The 15,800-nt window shown below is 39.4% G+C and overlaps 2 protein-coding genes across 6 annotated transcripts in view; one reads left to right on the forward strand and one right to left on the reverse strand.

Annotated features, from left to right (window-relative positions):
- Positions 1-7,336, forward strand: LOC111259546 (uncharacterized). Of its 3 annotated transcripts, none has more exons than XM_022831641.2 (9): positions 1-103; positions 608-789; positions 2,432-2,539; positions 3,023-3,205; positions 3,453-3,616; positions 3,908-4,041; positions 4,466-4,551; positions 4,908-5,150; positions 5,421-7,336. In XM_022831641.2, the coding sequence occupies exons 3-9, from the start codon at positions 2,441-2,443 to the stop codon at positions 6,066-6,068; spliced, it is 1,557 nt and encodes a 518-aa protein (XP_022687376.1). In that variant the 5' UTR covers positions 1-103; positions 608-789; positions 2,432-2,440; the 3' UTR covers positions 6,069-7,336. The 3 variants fall into 3 exon arrangements, with proteins under 3 accessions (XP_022687376.1, XP_022687378.1, XP_022687377.1); XM_022831643.2 differs by having other exon boundaries at positions 13-317; XM_022831642.2 differs by having other exon boundaries at positions 13-313.
- LOC111259545 (alpha-galactosidase MYORG) overlaps positions 7,046-15,800 on the reverse strand; it is a 23,815-nt gene continuing 15,060 nt past the window's right edge. For 2 of the 3 annotated variants that reach the window (XM_022831638.2, XM_022831640.2), the window contains 11 exons: positions 15,043-15,268; positions 13,732-13,930; positions 13,328-13,481; positions 12,960-13,145; positions 11,384-11,587; positions 10,990-11,190; positions 10,606-10,836; positions 10,090-10,275; positions 9,418-9,561; positions 9,051-9,261; positions 7,046-8,795 (listed from right to left, as the gene is read on the reverse strand). In XM_022831638.2, the coding sequence (XP_022687373.1) occupies positions 8,602-8,795; positions 9,051-9,261; positions 9,418-9,561; positions 10,090-10,275; positions 10,606-10,836; positions 10,990-11,190; positions 11,384-11,587; positions 12,960-13,145; positions 13,328-13,481; positions 13,732-13,930; positions 15,043-15,268 (2,136 nt within the window). In that variant the 3' untranslated portion in view covers positions 7,046-8,601. The remainder of the gene's footprint in view (positions 8,796-9,050; positions 9,262-9,417; positions 9,562-10,089; positions 10,276-10,605; positions 10,837-10,989; positions 11,191-11,383; positions 11,588-12,959; positions 13,146-13,327; positions 13,482-13,731; positions 13,931-15,042; positions 15,269-15,800) is intronic. The other variant, XM_022831639.2, reaches the window with a different exon arrangement.

Genomic DNA, 15,800 nt, shown 5'->3' on the forward strand with positions numbered 1-15,800 from the left:
CCTACCAATAGCGTTCCATTTGTATCTAGTTATGTAGACGGGTTTTTTGGAGTGATTTCTATCGGACGCTCTCACAGCCCGACGAAGGAGGTCGGATGGTTCCGTGAGTGATACGCATAAACATAGATAATCGGGACAGTTGACAAGGACCAGCGAAAACAACGAACTGTTTATGGAAATATGTTTTTTTCCTATAATGAGCAATAGTATTTGGCTTATGGATTCCGTATAGACAGCGTTCATAATAACAGTCCGTGTGTTAGTCTAGTGGATCCTTGCTTGGCTGATAGCATTAGGAACACCTAGTGGCGGTGTAGGTTCGAATCCAGGCATATTCTTATCCTAGTGAGAATCAACCGTCTGATAGATGCTAAACGGTGGAATACCGGATATACTCCACGCATATAGTATACGAATAATATCTATGGTTCAAACTTTATTGCCGGAGCAATTAAAAGTGGAATGAATTGGCCTATCTTCATCAAGTTAATTATAGACGACCCGAAGTTACCTTAACTAGAATAAATGGTTAGATGAAACGGATCAGTGAAAAGTGAATATAAATCGTCCTATCTACAGATCATCTCTCGGATATGTTATTTTACAGGCTCAACTGCCTTAGTAAGCTGTGCAGAGTTGTTAAGTTTCTGAATTCTGTGAATGTGTGACTTATGGTGCAAACAACCTGTACAGTTGAATCCCAACGGATTGTTCATCACGACTCGAACCAAGATCGATAAAAAGCAGTGATTTTATAGACAAGGACTGATATTGCTCATCCCTTGAGTTGTAAGTTTATTGATATTTTATATTTGAGGCATAGCAAAATGATGTTTCGTCTCAATATTGCATAAAACACGAATTCCATTTAACATTATTGTACACAATATGATTTCGCTTGACGAATGATGATGACCTAGTAAATATGCGCTGTACATCTTCTTCTTTTGCTTCTTGTTTACACGATCTGTGAATGCGATACATAATAGTCAGAGTTCGTTGTACTCATATATTAATATATTTTGGTTGGTTTGTTATCGAAAGCTCTTGTTGATCATAACAAGCTACCATTGCAGGTCAATCTATTTTTTGTACTTAGTGTATCCTATACTACGGTAGTAAATTGTAATTATCTAGCAATATATTAGCCACTGTTCCGACCGTTTAATCAAATAAACTCTCGCAGAATTTCACGAAGCAATCATGAGACCTAGTAAGTTCCCTGACTATTAAAGACTAGTAAAAGTTAATAAACACCTTTTATTCATACACTGACCATTGGAGTAGATAAACGTGGGATTTTTTTTTATAAAACTATCAATATTATTGAAAAAAATTACCGATTATAATGATTTCAAGGGTGATTTTTAGTCCTAGCCGAAAAAACCGAGTTATTTTTAACTGAAAAGGTTCCCAAGTGATTGAAAGAAGGCGGTGTGTCACGGACATATCTCGTAATCAGTAGAAAAGCGGTCTTGTATTTTAGTTGAAGTGGCCGTGTAATAAAAGCCCCCAACACCGTTTTAGCGCAGAAGTGATTACTTAAAATCTCTAGACAGCTATATGAGTCTTGACACTTTTTTAGAAATTCGCAGAATTCGTGAAAAACTTCTTTGCCTCGCATCGGTAAATAAATAAAGCATAAGATTCGTAAGCTCTATTGTACATGTTTTACAACAAGCTTCAATAATGTTGCAATGTACAAACGTGACTTGCCGAAGGTTTGATAAATTAACCCAATATCTACTACTAAACGGACTTATTGTTTGCATCGGTAAGCGCTTACATAAGCGGGTTAATGATCTGGTGTTTATATTTTTACGAAGCGTATGCTTGAATCGCTAGTGTATGGGGGGTCAATATGCATCTAAATATAAAGTAATGGTCGGCCGAACGTATTCAGAGAAATAGGATTTATAGCTCTTATCAGAAGTAGAACACTCGCGCTCCGTGAGAATTTCATCTACTTCCCTTATATTGGCACACCAAGATGTGCAGGGTCGACATAGGCTCGCTAGAATCATGTTTCCTACGTGGTGGAAACATAATCAAACCTTTTATAAAAGCAATTTTATTATTTATTTTTATTGTCATTATTATCTAGAAACAATCACAATAGGCGCTATGATGTTTGTGGTAGGTGGCTATAATATAAATATGAGGTATTCTTAAAGCAAAACTCCCATGCTAGGGCAATTTTACTAACAAGGAGATGTATGGCACGAGTGATTTGCCTTAATAATTTGTCAACACAGCAGCATCCAATGGCAGTTGCGACATATTGCCATTGGATATATATCAACTAACTTGACCGTACGGATTCGGTTTCCAACGTGTGGACAACCGAAACCTGTTGAGAGTTACTGGAGTTACCCATACGATCTTTTATTATATCGAAGTTAGTTACGCCGAAGCCTTTCGTCATTTGTAGGGCCCGAAAATGGTTAGGATGAATCGACTCAATGAAATCGTCATGCGACAACAGCAGAAGCTAGACATCCAACACGAGCTAATGCTTACGAAGGAAAAACGGCTTGAGGTACGCTGCGTTCGATGATCTGACTGTTCTAAAATAAAGATAAACTTCATCGAATAAAAGTAAACCTTTTTTTACCTTTTATATAGCATTCAATGTTCGTATCCGATCTTCTGTTTTTCAGAGCTAGGCAATACATTTTTTTACATAGAAATCATGTTGTTTTTGTTGCTGCTTGTCTGTAATTATTGAACGAGTTCACGATCTTTAATCGTCATAATAACTATTCGTAGTCTACTTCCTGTTTCTAACCATTCTAACACCCATTCTCAATGCAGTTACGTCTAGCCTATATGTGTACACTTCGCTTTATTTTTCATACTTTATTTTTAACCTAACACTTATTCGATAAACAAATTTTAGGTCTAATCGGTGTTGGTGAGTAAGCCGGTTGCCGAAGTGGTGCATCTCTATTTCAGTTAGAAGAAGGAGAATTTTAACGTATATTACGACAATACAAACTGCAATACTTGTATCCATTTTAAGGTGCTTCGAGATGCAGGGAAACTTCACGCTGTTGAGGCGAAGGTTCGCTCACTTCGATCGCGTCGAGAAGCTGTTGAAGAACAAGAGAATCGTAACGCTATGCTACGAGTCGAATTAGATAGGCTAGCTGGACTTTTCAGGCAGAAACAGACAGATCTTAATGCGCTAGTACAACGCGTTGAGGTGCGTTCACGTGCTGATCTATCCTATTTGCATAAGTAGTGCAGCAAAGCCAAAGATATCAATCGTAAGCGAAGACTGGCAGTGTATCAAGTCGGAGAGGAATCATTTTATTGTAATCGTCTATTTAGTATAGTTTTGCTCGTATTGTTCATGCTTAACGAAACTCGGCGAAGATCGTTCGTTAGAATGAAGACCGTCTTTCTTTCTCTTTTGTAGACTGTAATAAATTTCTTCGTTGCCTCAATAGGTTTTGGCTGGCCAGTTAGATGAACTTGAACGAACTTCTAATTATGTTCAGCAACTGCGTGACCGCTTGGAGAAAAAGCGGGCCTCAAACGAAGGCCTTGATAGTGGATGCCAGCCTGACAGCCAGCCTTTAAAATATAGAAACACTTTGCCACCGAACAGCAGGTAATTAGCTTTCTTCCAGTATTCGACAGATAGAACTCACTAACAAACTCGTCGTCAGTTATTTTGGTACTGGCTTTACACAGCTTAAAATCGTAATAATACAACGTTAACGTTTTAAAAGAAGGTCAAGGTTGCTTCAGAATCTTGCGTATTGAGATTTGTGCAACTGAAGAAAGACTACATATTAGGTCCAATCATAAGGTAACTATTAGCCATATGTCACCGTATATTCATTCATACGGCATCATATATTCACGTTTATTAACTGAGTCATCGACTGTATTGTTTCAGAATAAATCGACCTTTTACTGCAGTTGTCAATCCTCAACCGAGAAGCAGAGAATCCGAATCAGGCACATCTCTTACAAATGAGTCAAACACCCTCGACACCACTTCAGCCACGTCGACCGCCATCATTGGACTAGGTGAGAATTTCTTTCATTGCGCAATACAGAGCGGGTCAAGACTATGGAGGCCTTTTTCGTAATGGATTTATCTAGTTCTGCACAAGCGCACTCTTCCAGCTACTACGAATGCTAGTTTAGTTAGGCTTATCATTTCCCATCCATAATATTTTTTGTTAAAATCATAGGGCTAAGGCAGCAATTTTTGTTTACACTTTGTCTTAAGTAGCATGTAAGTAGTACACTTCTATTTGCTATTTCTTACAAACACGAACGCAACCCTAAAATAGCAAAGTGCCAAAAATTTGATTCAAATATCTTCAATGTGCGATTTCGCCCGAGGTAATCTTATGGAGAAAAAAACGTCTTGATAATAAGTACAATTTGTCAACGACTAACAAGCTACAATTTATATTCCTTGTTTCGGGGTTCACCATGAAAACAGAGAACTTGAAAAATTCAAGCGGAACGACTTCAGTTATATCAAACGATAAAGCCTCGAAGAAGAAAACAAAAGATAAATCAAGGCGGGTAAGTGAATTTTTTATTGCGACCATTGGCATTCTATTTTCTAGCTGGCACCCTAGAAAATGCCGAGCATTCTTGTTTGTTATATCTTAGTAGGACTGAACGTTTTCAAGGGGGTAGTTTTATAATGAAAGTCGCGCCACTTAATGTCGATGTTGTCTCTGCTAGCTTTTGTCAGTAATAGTTCTGCATTGCTATTATTAATATACAGACAAAATCAAAGTGAGAACATTTCATTGCCATTTTTCCAACTTTGTAACTTTAAGATTAAATTTTCGCACTAATACTTAACTTGCAAACCGAACCTGCTCGTCAATTTTCTATTGCCATCGGTATTGACTGCTTTGTTTGTTACATAGGTAAGCTTCGATCCGTTAGCGCTGCTTTTGGACGCAGCTCTTGAAGGTGAACTTGACCTCGTAGCCCGTATCGTGTCTTCTACAATGAATCCACACAATGACGATAAAGCAAGCGTCCAACCTACCCCTATCATCGATCGTGGTAATGACGAAGGCATCACTGCCCTACACAATGCCATTTGCGCTTCGCATCTTCCCGTTGTTCTCTACCTTATCGAAGCCGGCTGCGACGTAAACGCCCAGGTACGAGTACTGTCCTTCGGAAGCGTTTCATCAGTTTCCTGGAAGTGCTTTTGATATACCGGTTTTATTTGCAGTAACGTACTGGCTAGAATATGGTTTATGTTCATATTCCTTATCTTCTTATGCGTCAGTCTCAGAGGCACTCTAATAAGCAAGCATACGCCGATAAGTACCCACTCGAAAATTTGTATATTTTTACATATTTCCGACAAAAAGTGAGATCTATGACAAAGCGTCGCACAATACTAAATATATCGCTCGAATTCTCAGGACGCTGATGGTTGGACCCCGCTTCACTGCGCTGCATCATGTAATAATGCCCGTGTGGCAAAGGCGCTTGTTGAGGCTGGGGCGTGCGTTTACGCCATGACGCACGCTGATAAGGAGACTCCGCTTGACAAATGTGAGCGCCAGGAGCCTGGATTCGATGAATGCTTTGAGCTTTTAATGTCTGCGCAGAATCAACTGGACGGTCATGTTCACGCGATGTTTGCGTATGAAAAGGAAAATGACGACGAACTTAGCTATAAACAGGACGATGTACTTACGATACTCAGACGGGGCGATGGGAAAGAACGTGAGTGGTACTGGTGTAGAGCAGAAACCACAAATGAGGAAGGTTATGTAGCAAGAAATTTGCTCGCTTCGTATCCCCGAAAACCGAGAAGAAGTGACGTTGACATAAGTACCATTGAGACTATTGCTTCGTCCAAGGACTCATCTGAGCTGGATGATTTCACTGGATCCACTACGATAGGTTTGTCAAGCAACGACATCAGCGCTAATAATAAAGAAAACATCTTATTAGTTGTCAACAATAATATCCATAGTTCAGGTCATATCCACCATCAGCAGCAGGAGCAGCATTCAGCGAACAGTTCACCTAACATGGATATGGACGAAGATCATGAAGAATAGCAGAGCCATATTTTTTCATTTTTATCATTATTAATCTGTCTAACATGAATATTGATATTATCATGCGATAATAATTCCAACAATAGGAAAGGGCGCACGGACAAAAGAAACGACTGACCGTTAGCTCAATGAGCTTAACAAAGATCCTCTATTCAATAACGTTATTATTTGTGTTCGTTGCAGGTCTCAGTATATTTCTCTTTTTGTCCAATAATTAAAAGTATGCAAAAATACTTTACGATAAGGGGAACATGTAGACACCGTTTTGATTTTTCGTATAACATTGTTGCACGATTTAGTGACTTGTAGTTCTATTATGATCGACACGTACGTGTTCGACTATTTCGCCCGTATCTGTTGATTGCTTTCATTGGCGTTTGATCGATCCTAGAATCTGGCTCACCAGAAGGCGGGCGATCTATCTTTGACAGTGCATACGGTAGTGCTAATTAGAATAGCCTGGAAGACGGACGCACAGCATTTCGTCCTCGTCGTCTTCCTTTGTCCGTCGTTGAGATGGATTCATAGCGAAGCTTCGCGCACGAATATGTCACTCGATGTTTTGATTGATATCGACCTGGTTAACAGTATGTATACACTAAATGTATATACTCCCTTAAATAGATCACTATTTTCTCTGGCAGTAGCTCATACCAACAGCATCATTCCATCACATATTGACTTTTTTAAGCGTACGGCCTACTACGGCATTTAAAGCCACAGGTTGACGATGGGCTTGACTTGTAATAGCGAGTGGTGCAGTGGTCGCTGTTGTAAGTGAATCACCTCAACCATATGTTGCTGACGTAGGTAAGTGCTTGTTCTTTCATGATGAAGTACAAATGTTACCTGGCATCAACTTCTTCGTGATTCGAGAATACGATTGTATAGCTATCCTCCGAATCAGGCCGTGAAACCGTTCGATGGATGCGGTCGTTAACAATTACCTTTATAATATATAGTGCAAGACTCAGTCATACCTTAAACACGGACATCCTCTTTTTTATTTCCCGAACTAAGTGCCACGTGGAGCGGCGACATGGGGCCGCCGTAAGTCAACCATACATTAGCGACTATGTGATGTAAGATGTACCGGAAAAGTCTACTCGTGTCACAATGGCCACAGATAAATTACAATAGCGTTAGTAGCTCTGATCAACGATACAACGATATTTATGGTTCTATTGATATTGTCAAGCCGTAAAATCTCGCAGCGCGTTTATAGCTATGTACAGTAAAAATAAATTTACAGGTTTTTTTTTTACAAATGGTTCTTTAATGTATATGTTCTACCTTAAATGTTAGGTATATCATTGATGATTACTGTGACGGTTGACGATACGAAGCTTCAAGGCTATGCAGATAGTAGAGGATTGACAGTTTCCGTTCTCAAAACTACGTTGAGTAGAACGTTTAGTCTTATCTTTAGTAGCTCATAGGGAATACGGTTAAATATATCAGCGTAGATAAGCCGATAGCGCCGAGCGCTGCTAAAGTTAAACGCAAGCACTTGATCGACGTTCTTCTCAATATCAGTTCCATAGTTTCGGAACATTATCCTCTTCCAGACGTTCATAGCTCTCCTTGTGGTTCATAGTATGAGTTGTTCTTCAGATTTACGGATTTACCTATTCGCTTCGTAGTAGACTTCGGAACACGAGGTTCTAAGATGTCTTTATTCAAGCTAGATCTCTAAACGTAATTTTGCTTTAATCATTAAAAACACTGACACTTCAACCATTTGATGGTCAACTATTTTAGCCAGCCGGGACCGATAGTGCGAATTTTTGCGGATAGCGTTATTGTATATAATCATAACGATACAGGGATAAATTTAAGTTATAACTCGATTTATTTAAATCTAGGATTTTGACGTGACAAAATGTGTAGGCTATTCATAGGAACAACAATTATATGGACAATATATATATATATATATATATATATATATATATAGTTGATTCACATATGATTGCAAAATCTGCCTTTCGTCATATGAAAATAGATGATTGCGTGCTGTGTATAAAATAATAGCAACAACAAATCATGTGACCTTCTAACCAATGCCTATAATTATGTGTTCGTATATATATATATGTGTGCACCACGATGAGCAATCTGCATAATTACTTATTAAAAAATATATTAATAGTAACATACATAACTGCAATTATGTAATACTGTCAGATGGTTACTGTATGACTGGTATAATAGTCATACGGTTACAGGCTGGGCCGAAGACAATGAGACGCCTAATGTTATCCTGAATGAAAGTCTTCACAATGATCATAAAAGATAGCACAGGATGTACACTAGTCATCTGCTCGCGGTCATCTCATTAATTTAGGTTAATTCGACGTTATCACAAGTATAAGTTGATAATTTGGATCGCTAACATGAACTTGCATGTGCGCTTGATTTTTTTTCACCAAGATGGCCGGTAAAGGAACGTAAATCGATTGAGCCTGGGTTAGTTGAGAGAGCGAGAGAGTACCCTTTAAAGGGGGTCTGGCTAGCGGCAGTTTTTCTTTTCTTAGGTGGTTGATACAATGTTGGCAGTTTTGTTGCACCGGAAAAAATATATCACTGTATCCAGTTCTGCCCGTACGGTTACGGTATTCTCCCCACGGTGGACCCTTTGGTCCTCGCACCACGTTCCGAATGGTAGATACACTTCGGTTTCGTTGACGCCGGCTTCGACAATCGGAGCAACGATCATATCGTTTCCTAGGTGATAAAAACGTGCATTTGATTAGAATAGGTGACAATTCGGTAGCGACGACAGCTTTTTGAGGCCTAAATAGTTTTGTCAATAGAAAAAAAATGCTGCGTCGAGTATTGTTCTTTATGCGCTAGTAGGAGAACTGAGTTATATGAAAGAAAAGTGGGCTTGTTTTAGCAGTTAGTTGTTCAAAAGTTACAGTTTACTATTGCTACACAAAATTCGATATACTGAAGTTGTTAGAACAAGTGTGTACGCACCGACAGCAAATTGGTTTGGGAACTTATAACAGTTGTCGTTCCTGGGATCAAGTGCCCATAAAGGTCGCACAACCGGGAAATTCGGTTCCTCTTCAAGGGAACGGCCAATTGCTTTGAGAATCTTCTTTTCTCGAAGATTGACTAATTTACGGATGATTTTGACAACTTCAAATTCGGCGATTGCTCCATTTCCACTGGGAACACGACACACCTGTAAAGCCAAATAGTGTATTGCTTACATAAGTGTGGATAGCGACGTGTCCTCGTATTCATATTTGTGCTTAAAAATAAGCCTTAAACATGAGACATAATAATCGACAACAAGCGCTCGTTGTGGCAATGCTTCTGAACATTATCGAAAACCAACCTGTAGGACGGGCATGAATACGGCAAATTGCCACCAGCGGACATACAGTTCGGTGTCCTCGTGGGTCCCTGCTTCGATGGCCAGATCTCCCCCAACACATCCTGGGTTTATCAGGTTATGTCCAAATAGTCCGATCATCATCACCTGTTATTACGAAAAAAATAATACATTATCGTTATGACGTCTCGCATCCAATATCAAAATCATGGAACCAAAACCGCTGACGGTATTCCTCATGGGAGATAAAAATAATGAAAATTTCCATGATTGTTTTCTCGACTGTAAAAGGGAAACGAGGTCGCAGTGATCAATACTAGCTTATTTGGCGATGTTAATGCAAAAACGAATATGCTCTAAGTTTTACGCAAGCAAAGGTGCGGTAAAGCACAAAGTAAATCAAAAAGCCCCGAATCAATCACTAATTTCTGCCTCACGGCGAATTGGGGGGGGGGGGGTAGTAGGGCGCAACACCTAAATTTCGGCTGCTGAGCCGAAAAGAACATGAGTTTATTCTGCGATTAACAAGTACGTCTCTAATGGTTGACTGCAGTCGCAAGTAAGAATAAAGTACAGTGTTGTAGCACCTCCACATCAATTTTAACAACAGCTAAGGTAGAAGAGTGGAAGAATTAAGTTTGAAATATTTAGAAATAAACAATAAACTTATCGTACCTTAGCTGGCAGGCTGCGTAAAGCTTCCCAGGAAGCTTCTTGTCCGCCTAGAATTACGAAACCTCGTTCTCCTCCGGGGCTTCCTATATATTCACTAACGTCTTTTACTACATCTAAGTATTGATCGAGGTAACTTCTGCCCCTGTTGTTTACATAATAGTATGGCAAAGTTGACGATTGGCCTCCCTGAAAGCACATTAGTGACATCAAAGCGTCGGATTCGAAATCTCCATATAATTTATTCAACTGTAGTGGAAACTTCGAGGGTTTTTAAAGTTATAAGGGCAATCGGCGGTGCACATAAGGAGTAGTTCACTATGGCTAATAGGAAGTGCCCTGTTGGCTTGCAGGGTCCAAAGCTTTGACATAAGTTGAGGTATTTCAAACGCTTCCACAGCACTGTAGGACAACCTTCTTGGCCTATATCACCTTTGATGGAATGAGCTATAATGTCTGGTGGACGAAGTTTCGGTTAGATCAAGATAAGAGTATAATTGCACAGAAGTATTAACTTGCCTGAAAAACGAATCCGTCTACGCCGTAAGTTTTTTTCAAAGCGTATAGTTTATCAAGGAACCAGGCAACCGCTGTATTAGTGCTATAGAGGTCGATAGGTGAGCAGAGTTGACCCTTCCATCGAGTGAACATAGGTACGTTGTTATCATCGTGAATAAGGACCTCATTTTGTGATACGCGGTCAAAATTAGATGAGTTTAGACAGACGTACGGATCTACTTCAACCATCACCTATAAGGAATTGCGCACGTGGAGTAAGCTACCATTGAAACGACTTGAATATTTACTACAGTTTGCGCGTTACTCCTGATCAGTCGTTGTTTTTACTCTAGATAAAAAAAAGATGCGTTTCTACGCGCACGGTCCATGTATCCTGCGACTCACTTTTATGTCTCTCTTTTGTAGTTGTTTCATCATTTCGATCGGCTTCGGAAAGCGATTTGTGTCGAAGTCGAGGTCACCCGAACTGTGTTGCCACCAGTGTTGAAGGACAATAACATGCGCCTGAATGAAACCTTCGTCACTCTTGAATTTCTCTGCAAAGGCTAGCACCATCGATTGATTGAAGTCATCCACGCGCTCAACCTGTCAACGACACGTAGCACACAATTTGTAGCTGTGTCACAAGATATGGCACAATGAAATCATGTAGCAAGTATAATCGAACAATAAATTATATTGAAGTCCACACGGATTCTGCAGTAAGATACGTATCACACACACGACTGCATCATAGACGATTACAGATGTTATAACGTAAACTACGAAAATTATGGACCTGTGGAGCAAGAATGGCCTTGGCAAGAAATAACGTCGTCGTTGAGTTTCCCTCGAGCAAACGCGTTCCTGCTTTTTTGGCCTCGGCAGCTGCATCGTTTGTCGCTTGACCGAACGCGGCCTGCGTTACAGGCAGCCCAGAAGTTCCATTTGTCACTCGTTTGCCACCAGCATCCTTTGGAGTCGTAAGTGACATTAAAGAAACCTAAAATGTATAAGAAAGATTGAAACCGTGTAATCTGCATTTAAAATGAGCACTGCACTCATACTTTACAAGCAGACCCAATTTTAAGAGATAGTTATGATTGTGCGCCTCGTGCGTACATTCAATTTCAAAAAAACAATAGTGGATAACAATATTTATTACTACGTTATGTTTAGAAGTTAAGCTTTACTTTGGTTTAGCAATGAATGACGATATTAAGAGATATTAGAGTTAGCAGTTTAGCGCCATTCAATCCCGTTTCTGCTGAATTTGTCCTTTTTGGAGATCTTAAGGGATCTGCTGAGTACTAAGCGTTCAACCTAGCCATGTTCAGATGTAGATACATTGAGCGATAAGGAGAAGGTAAGGCATTTATATATATTCGAAATAACCTATAATCAAAGTATAATTGGTCTACAGTTATACGCGTTCTGTAATTGAGTATATTGCGATTGGCACTTTTAAAATGTATTCATTGATGGTGAAGCGCTAGGTAATACAACGCATGAGTAAGTGTGTTAACCTTCAAAATGTCTGCTAATTTCTCAGAGTTCGATATAAGAAGCACGTTTTGTTATTTTATACCGGTCTGTTGTTAAACAATTTGACGACGTGCGATTAACATTCATCCATGGACATCTGTGTTTTTTGTGCTTTTTTTTTTGTCCTCTGCTATCAGCTTCAGAACGTGCTTAACAAACTTCATCACAGGCTTTCCTGCAAGGTAATCTAACTTAGAGCACGTAGAGGAATTATATTGCAGAAACGTCTACTTCGATCGAGAATGCGGTCAATACTTATGAATGAAACAGTTGCATACAAAAATCATGTAAACTGTAAACAAAATTAGGCTTCCATAACATGTTCATGGTGTAATTACGAAAAAAAATAGCTTTAAAAAACCTATTCTGTTGCTTTTCTTCTGTGTTATGGGTAGTCCTGAAAAGGCATCCGGCATAAATGTAAATACGTACTTTTGCGTGCGGTTAACTTTAGATAGGTCACAGCTAACCGGGCAAAACGAGTTTTTTACTTGTAGGAGTTGATAAAAAGAAGTATTCGGACAAAACAACTAGAGCCGGTCCTGATTTTTTTTTTTACTCAGTTCCGTATGCTTTCCGTGTACGGATCAGTGCAAACTTACAAACGATTTGGACTTAAGAATTGCCGTGATGCCAGTTAACGATAGACACTTTTTTTACAAAGACAAACGATACACATGTTATGCTACTGTTTTAAATTTGTCCTTTTTGGCGGTATCTCTCACACGTTTAATTGGTGTCACAAATGATGAGACAAACTATTTGCTTCAAACAAGAGCACTTACACAATCTCTTATGTATATATATATATGTATATAATAGAAACATACCTGTTGCGCGCGGATATACGGATTCAGGGTTCGCCTACTGTGTGCGAGCTGAGGGAAGAAAGACATATGAACATCGAAGGCAGTCTCCCCTTTGCAGATCGTATAGTTAAGAACATTGTCGGTGGTGTAAAGGAGAAGTTGATTGTCTCCCGTTGAATTAAAGCTAAAGAGAACCTCATCCTTCTCCTATGAAAATAGCAAAATACACGGAGAAGTTAGGATCCAACAAGGTAAGTTAAACTTTGCAATTTGTATATATTTCAGGCAGTAATTCTCTAAACGTGTGATTTTCAATTCCAAGCTAGCTCTTTCACAGTTTCGAACAATGTCAATGCTATGGATGTTCAATTGGAGAAATGAGAACGTACCTTTTTATGAACCATTATCCCAACGCCTTTAGAAGATAGCCAATAGGGTTTGATAATGGTTCCCAATGGTTCCTTGCCGGTGTCGAACTTGATATAGTCCACGTGAAAATCTCTTGAAGGCCAATACAGGTTAGCGACTTCGCCCATACCATACCTACAATAGATTTCAGATAAACAAGTCGTTACTGATTAAATGATGCAGAATATTGATAAGATCCCGCCTGTTCACTTAATATTGATTCTTTTAATATACATGATACTAAATACAGACATTCGTTTAAATAACAGAGAATCTAATTATGCTATGCTAAATCCTGTAGATTCTAACTAGGTGCCTGGTACAAATGTCCTGCTAACTTTTAACTTGACATTTTGAATTGTGATTGCATAGAGAATAACTTGACCATTCGGCATTTCGTAAATTGTAAGTGTCTTCCATGTCCGAATGCCCCATCTTCTTCCATTGAACATTGTAGCATGTGACGTTGTTGTCTCTATAGTCGAGATAAATTTCTAGCCTTGCACGAAATTTCCATTCTTTGCAAAAACCCGGTTTGGCCGTCTTGCACGTGTGTGCCATTAGGGCTGTACTCAGTGAATTTGCTGAAACACGAAACACAGAGTTTATTATTCGACAGTCACACACGGCCGCAACCGGCGGAACACATATGCAGTGTTCCTACTTTTTAGTGACCATTTGATATAATTTACCCAAGTGTATTATCATGCCATTGAATATAATTTATGTTTTACTGAATGAAGCTAAAAGATGTAGCGGTTCATCTACGACAAATCTTAATGATGTACCTCTTTTGAAATATGAATTATCCGTTACCTTTTCTCTCTATCAATTTTCACCAATTTGTGCTTCACCAAAGAACATGACGTTTTATTTTTCCCTTTTTCCAAATGCACTGGTATAGTGTGGCTTTCGTATGGGGTGTTTACTTTCGAAAATCGCACCCTACAGCTTCACTGCAGTTGCCATAAAGAAAGATATGAACCGTGTTTGATCAAATTAACTAACACATAAGAATTTAACCGTGTCGACAAGTCAGTCATCACGAAGAACTCTGCTACATATATGAATATTTACACATCCTGACCCTGTTGCTAAACAATAAACATATTTAAAGAGTCGTTATCTGCATATATTTTCGATCACTTTTTAGCTTACTATTTCTTCACATCTGCTCACTGCGAGTAGGCCCACTTTTGACCTTTCACCTCCTTCTACGCATACAGAATTGGTCCCCGCTGAGTCGTGATAAATCCTTTCATTGCAAGAGCACAGCTGCTTCTAGCTTTTAGCCATTAAGAGAGAGAATTACGCTAGAAATTGTAAGAAATTGCCTCAATTCTTTAAGAAGACAGTTGTCTACTTCAATTCACGAAAAGCTTACCGAAGGCTATATATATATATATATATATATATATAAAAAATTGTGAAAGCAGTTATTCTGTAGCTTGCTATGCTATACTATGGCTTGTTGCAAATAAGCTGACATGATGCCGTCGGTGCGATTATGCTGCACACCGCGAAAAATAGCAGATTCAAGCTCATTGTTCTGACACATAGGCTTGAAATCACCTGATTCTAATTACTGGACTTAGTAGTTACAAGGTACCGCAAAAGATTGCGACTCAACTTGCTCACATTGTGCAAGTTTATAGTAAGACTAATCGACTTTATGGCGAGGTACGGGCAAGCTTACCTAATTTCCCATGAAGTAACATCCCTCTCCAGTTATGGTGTATATAAAGATCCCGTTCATCAAGTTTAATGCCCATCTTGACATGCTTCGAGTCTTCTAGTGCGCGATGTAGATGATGCGTTAAGAACACGATCGAAAGGATAGATGCCATCAGGAACGCTAGGACCACGCGAAATCGGACGTCCGGATTGCGCAAGTGGCGTGGAACAGAACGAATGAAGCCCACCTGCATTCGATGCAAACAAAAACTATTTTAGGCCTTTCTTTACTGATCTCTAATGGAATTAAGGGACTGCCATGATAGTTTCCTGAGTAGCCGACGTAACCGAAAGGCGTATGACTGATCGCGCATCATGCAATGAAACTGTGTTACGATCAAACTCACTACGCTGCCGAAAGAAATCCGTCTGTATGCATTTCTGTCGGCTAAATTCTGTATCCATATATTGGCTAATTCCAATCCGGCTAAACGAAGACGGTAAAACCTTGAAATTGATAGAACTTCAAAGCTGTGTACGAATGTGCGTGTGACTTAATTTAGGCGGACGTCTAAAGCGTCACGGCTGGTTTACCTGCTCACCTGGTCCATCTAAGTTTCGAAGATTAGTTAGTTAAATTAAAAGTTTTCTCTCCTATGTACTCTTCTGTCTATTTAGAGCATGTCTTTAGTAGGAAGGCTACTGTATTCGCTTGAGATATGGACATCAAATGATAGGGCGCCACTACGACTTGGGTCACGATGCCTGAGGAGCGGGCGA

This window comes from Varroa jacobsoni, unplaced genomic scaffold (genome assembly GCF_002532875.2).
Source record: "Varroa jacobsoni isolate VJ856 unplaced genomic scaffold, vjacob_1.0 scaffold_344, whole genome shotgun sequence".
Lineage (NCBI taxonomy): Eukaryota > Metazoa > Arthropoda > Arachnida > Mesostigmata > Varroidae > Varroa > Varroa jacobsoni.

Coding starts and splice junctions, on each gene's coding strand:
- LOC111259546 (XM_022831641.2), top strand. CDS start 2,441: ATGGTTAGGATGAATCGACTCAATGAAATCGTCATGCGACAACAGCAG. Junction 2,540..3,022: donor CGAAGGAAAAACGGCTTGAG/GTACGCTGCGTT, acceptor ATCCATTTTAAG/GTGCTTCGAGATGCAGGGAA. Junction 4,552..4,907: donor CAAAAGATAAATCAAGGCGG/GTAAGTGAATTT, acceptor TTTGTTACATAG/GTAAGCTTCGATCCGTTAGC.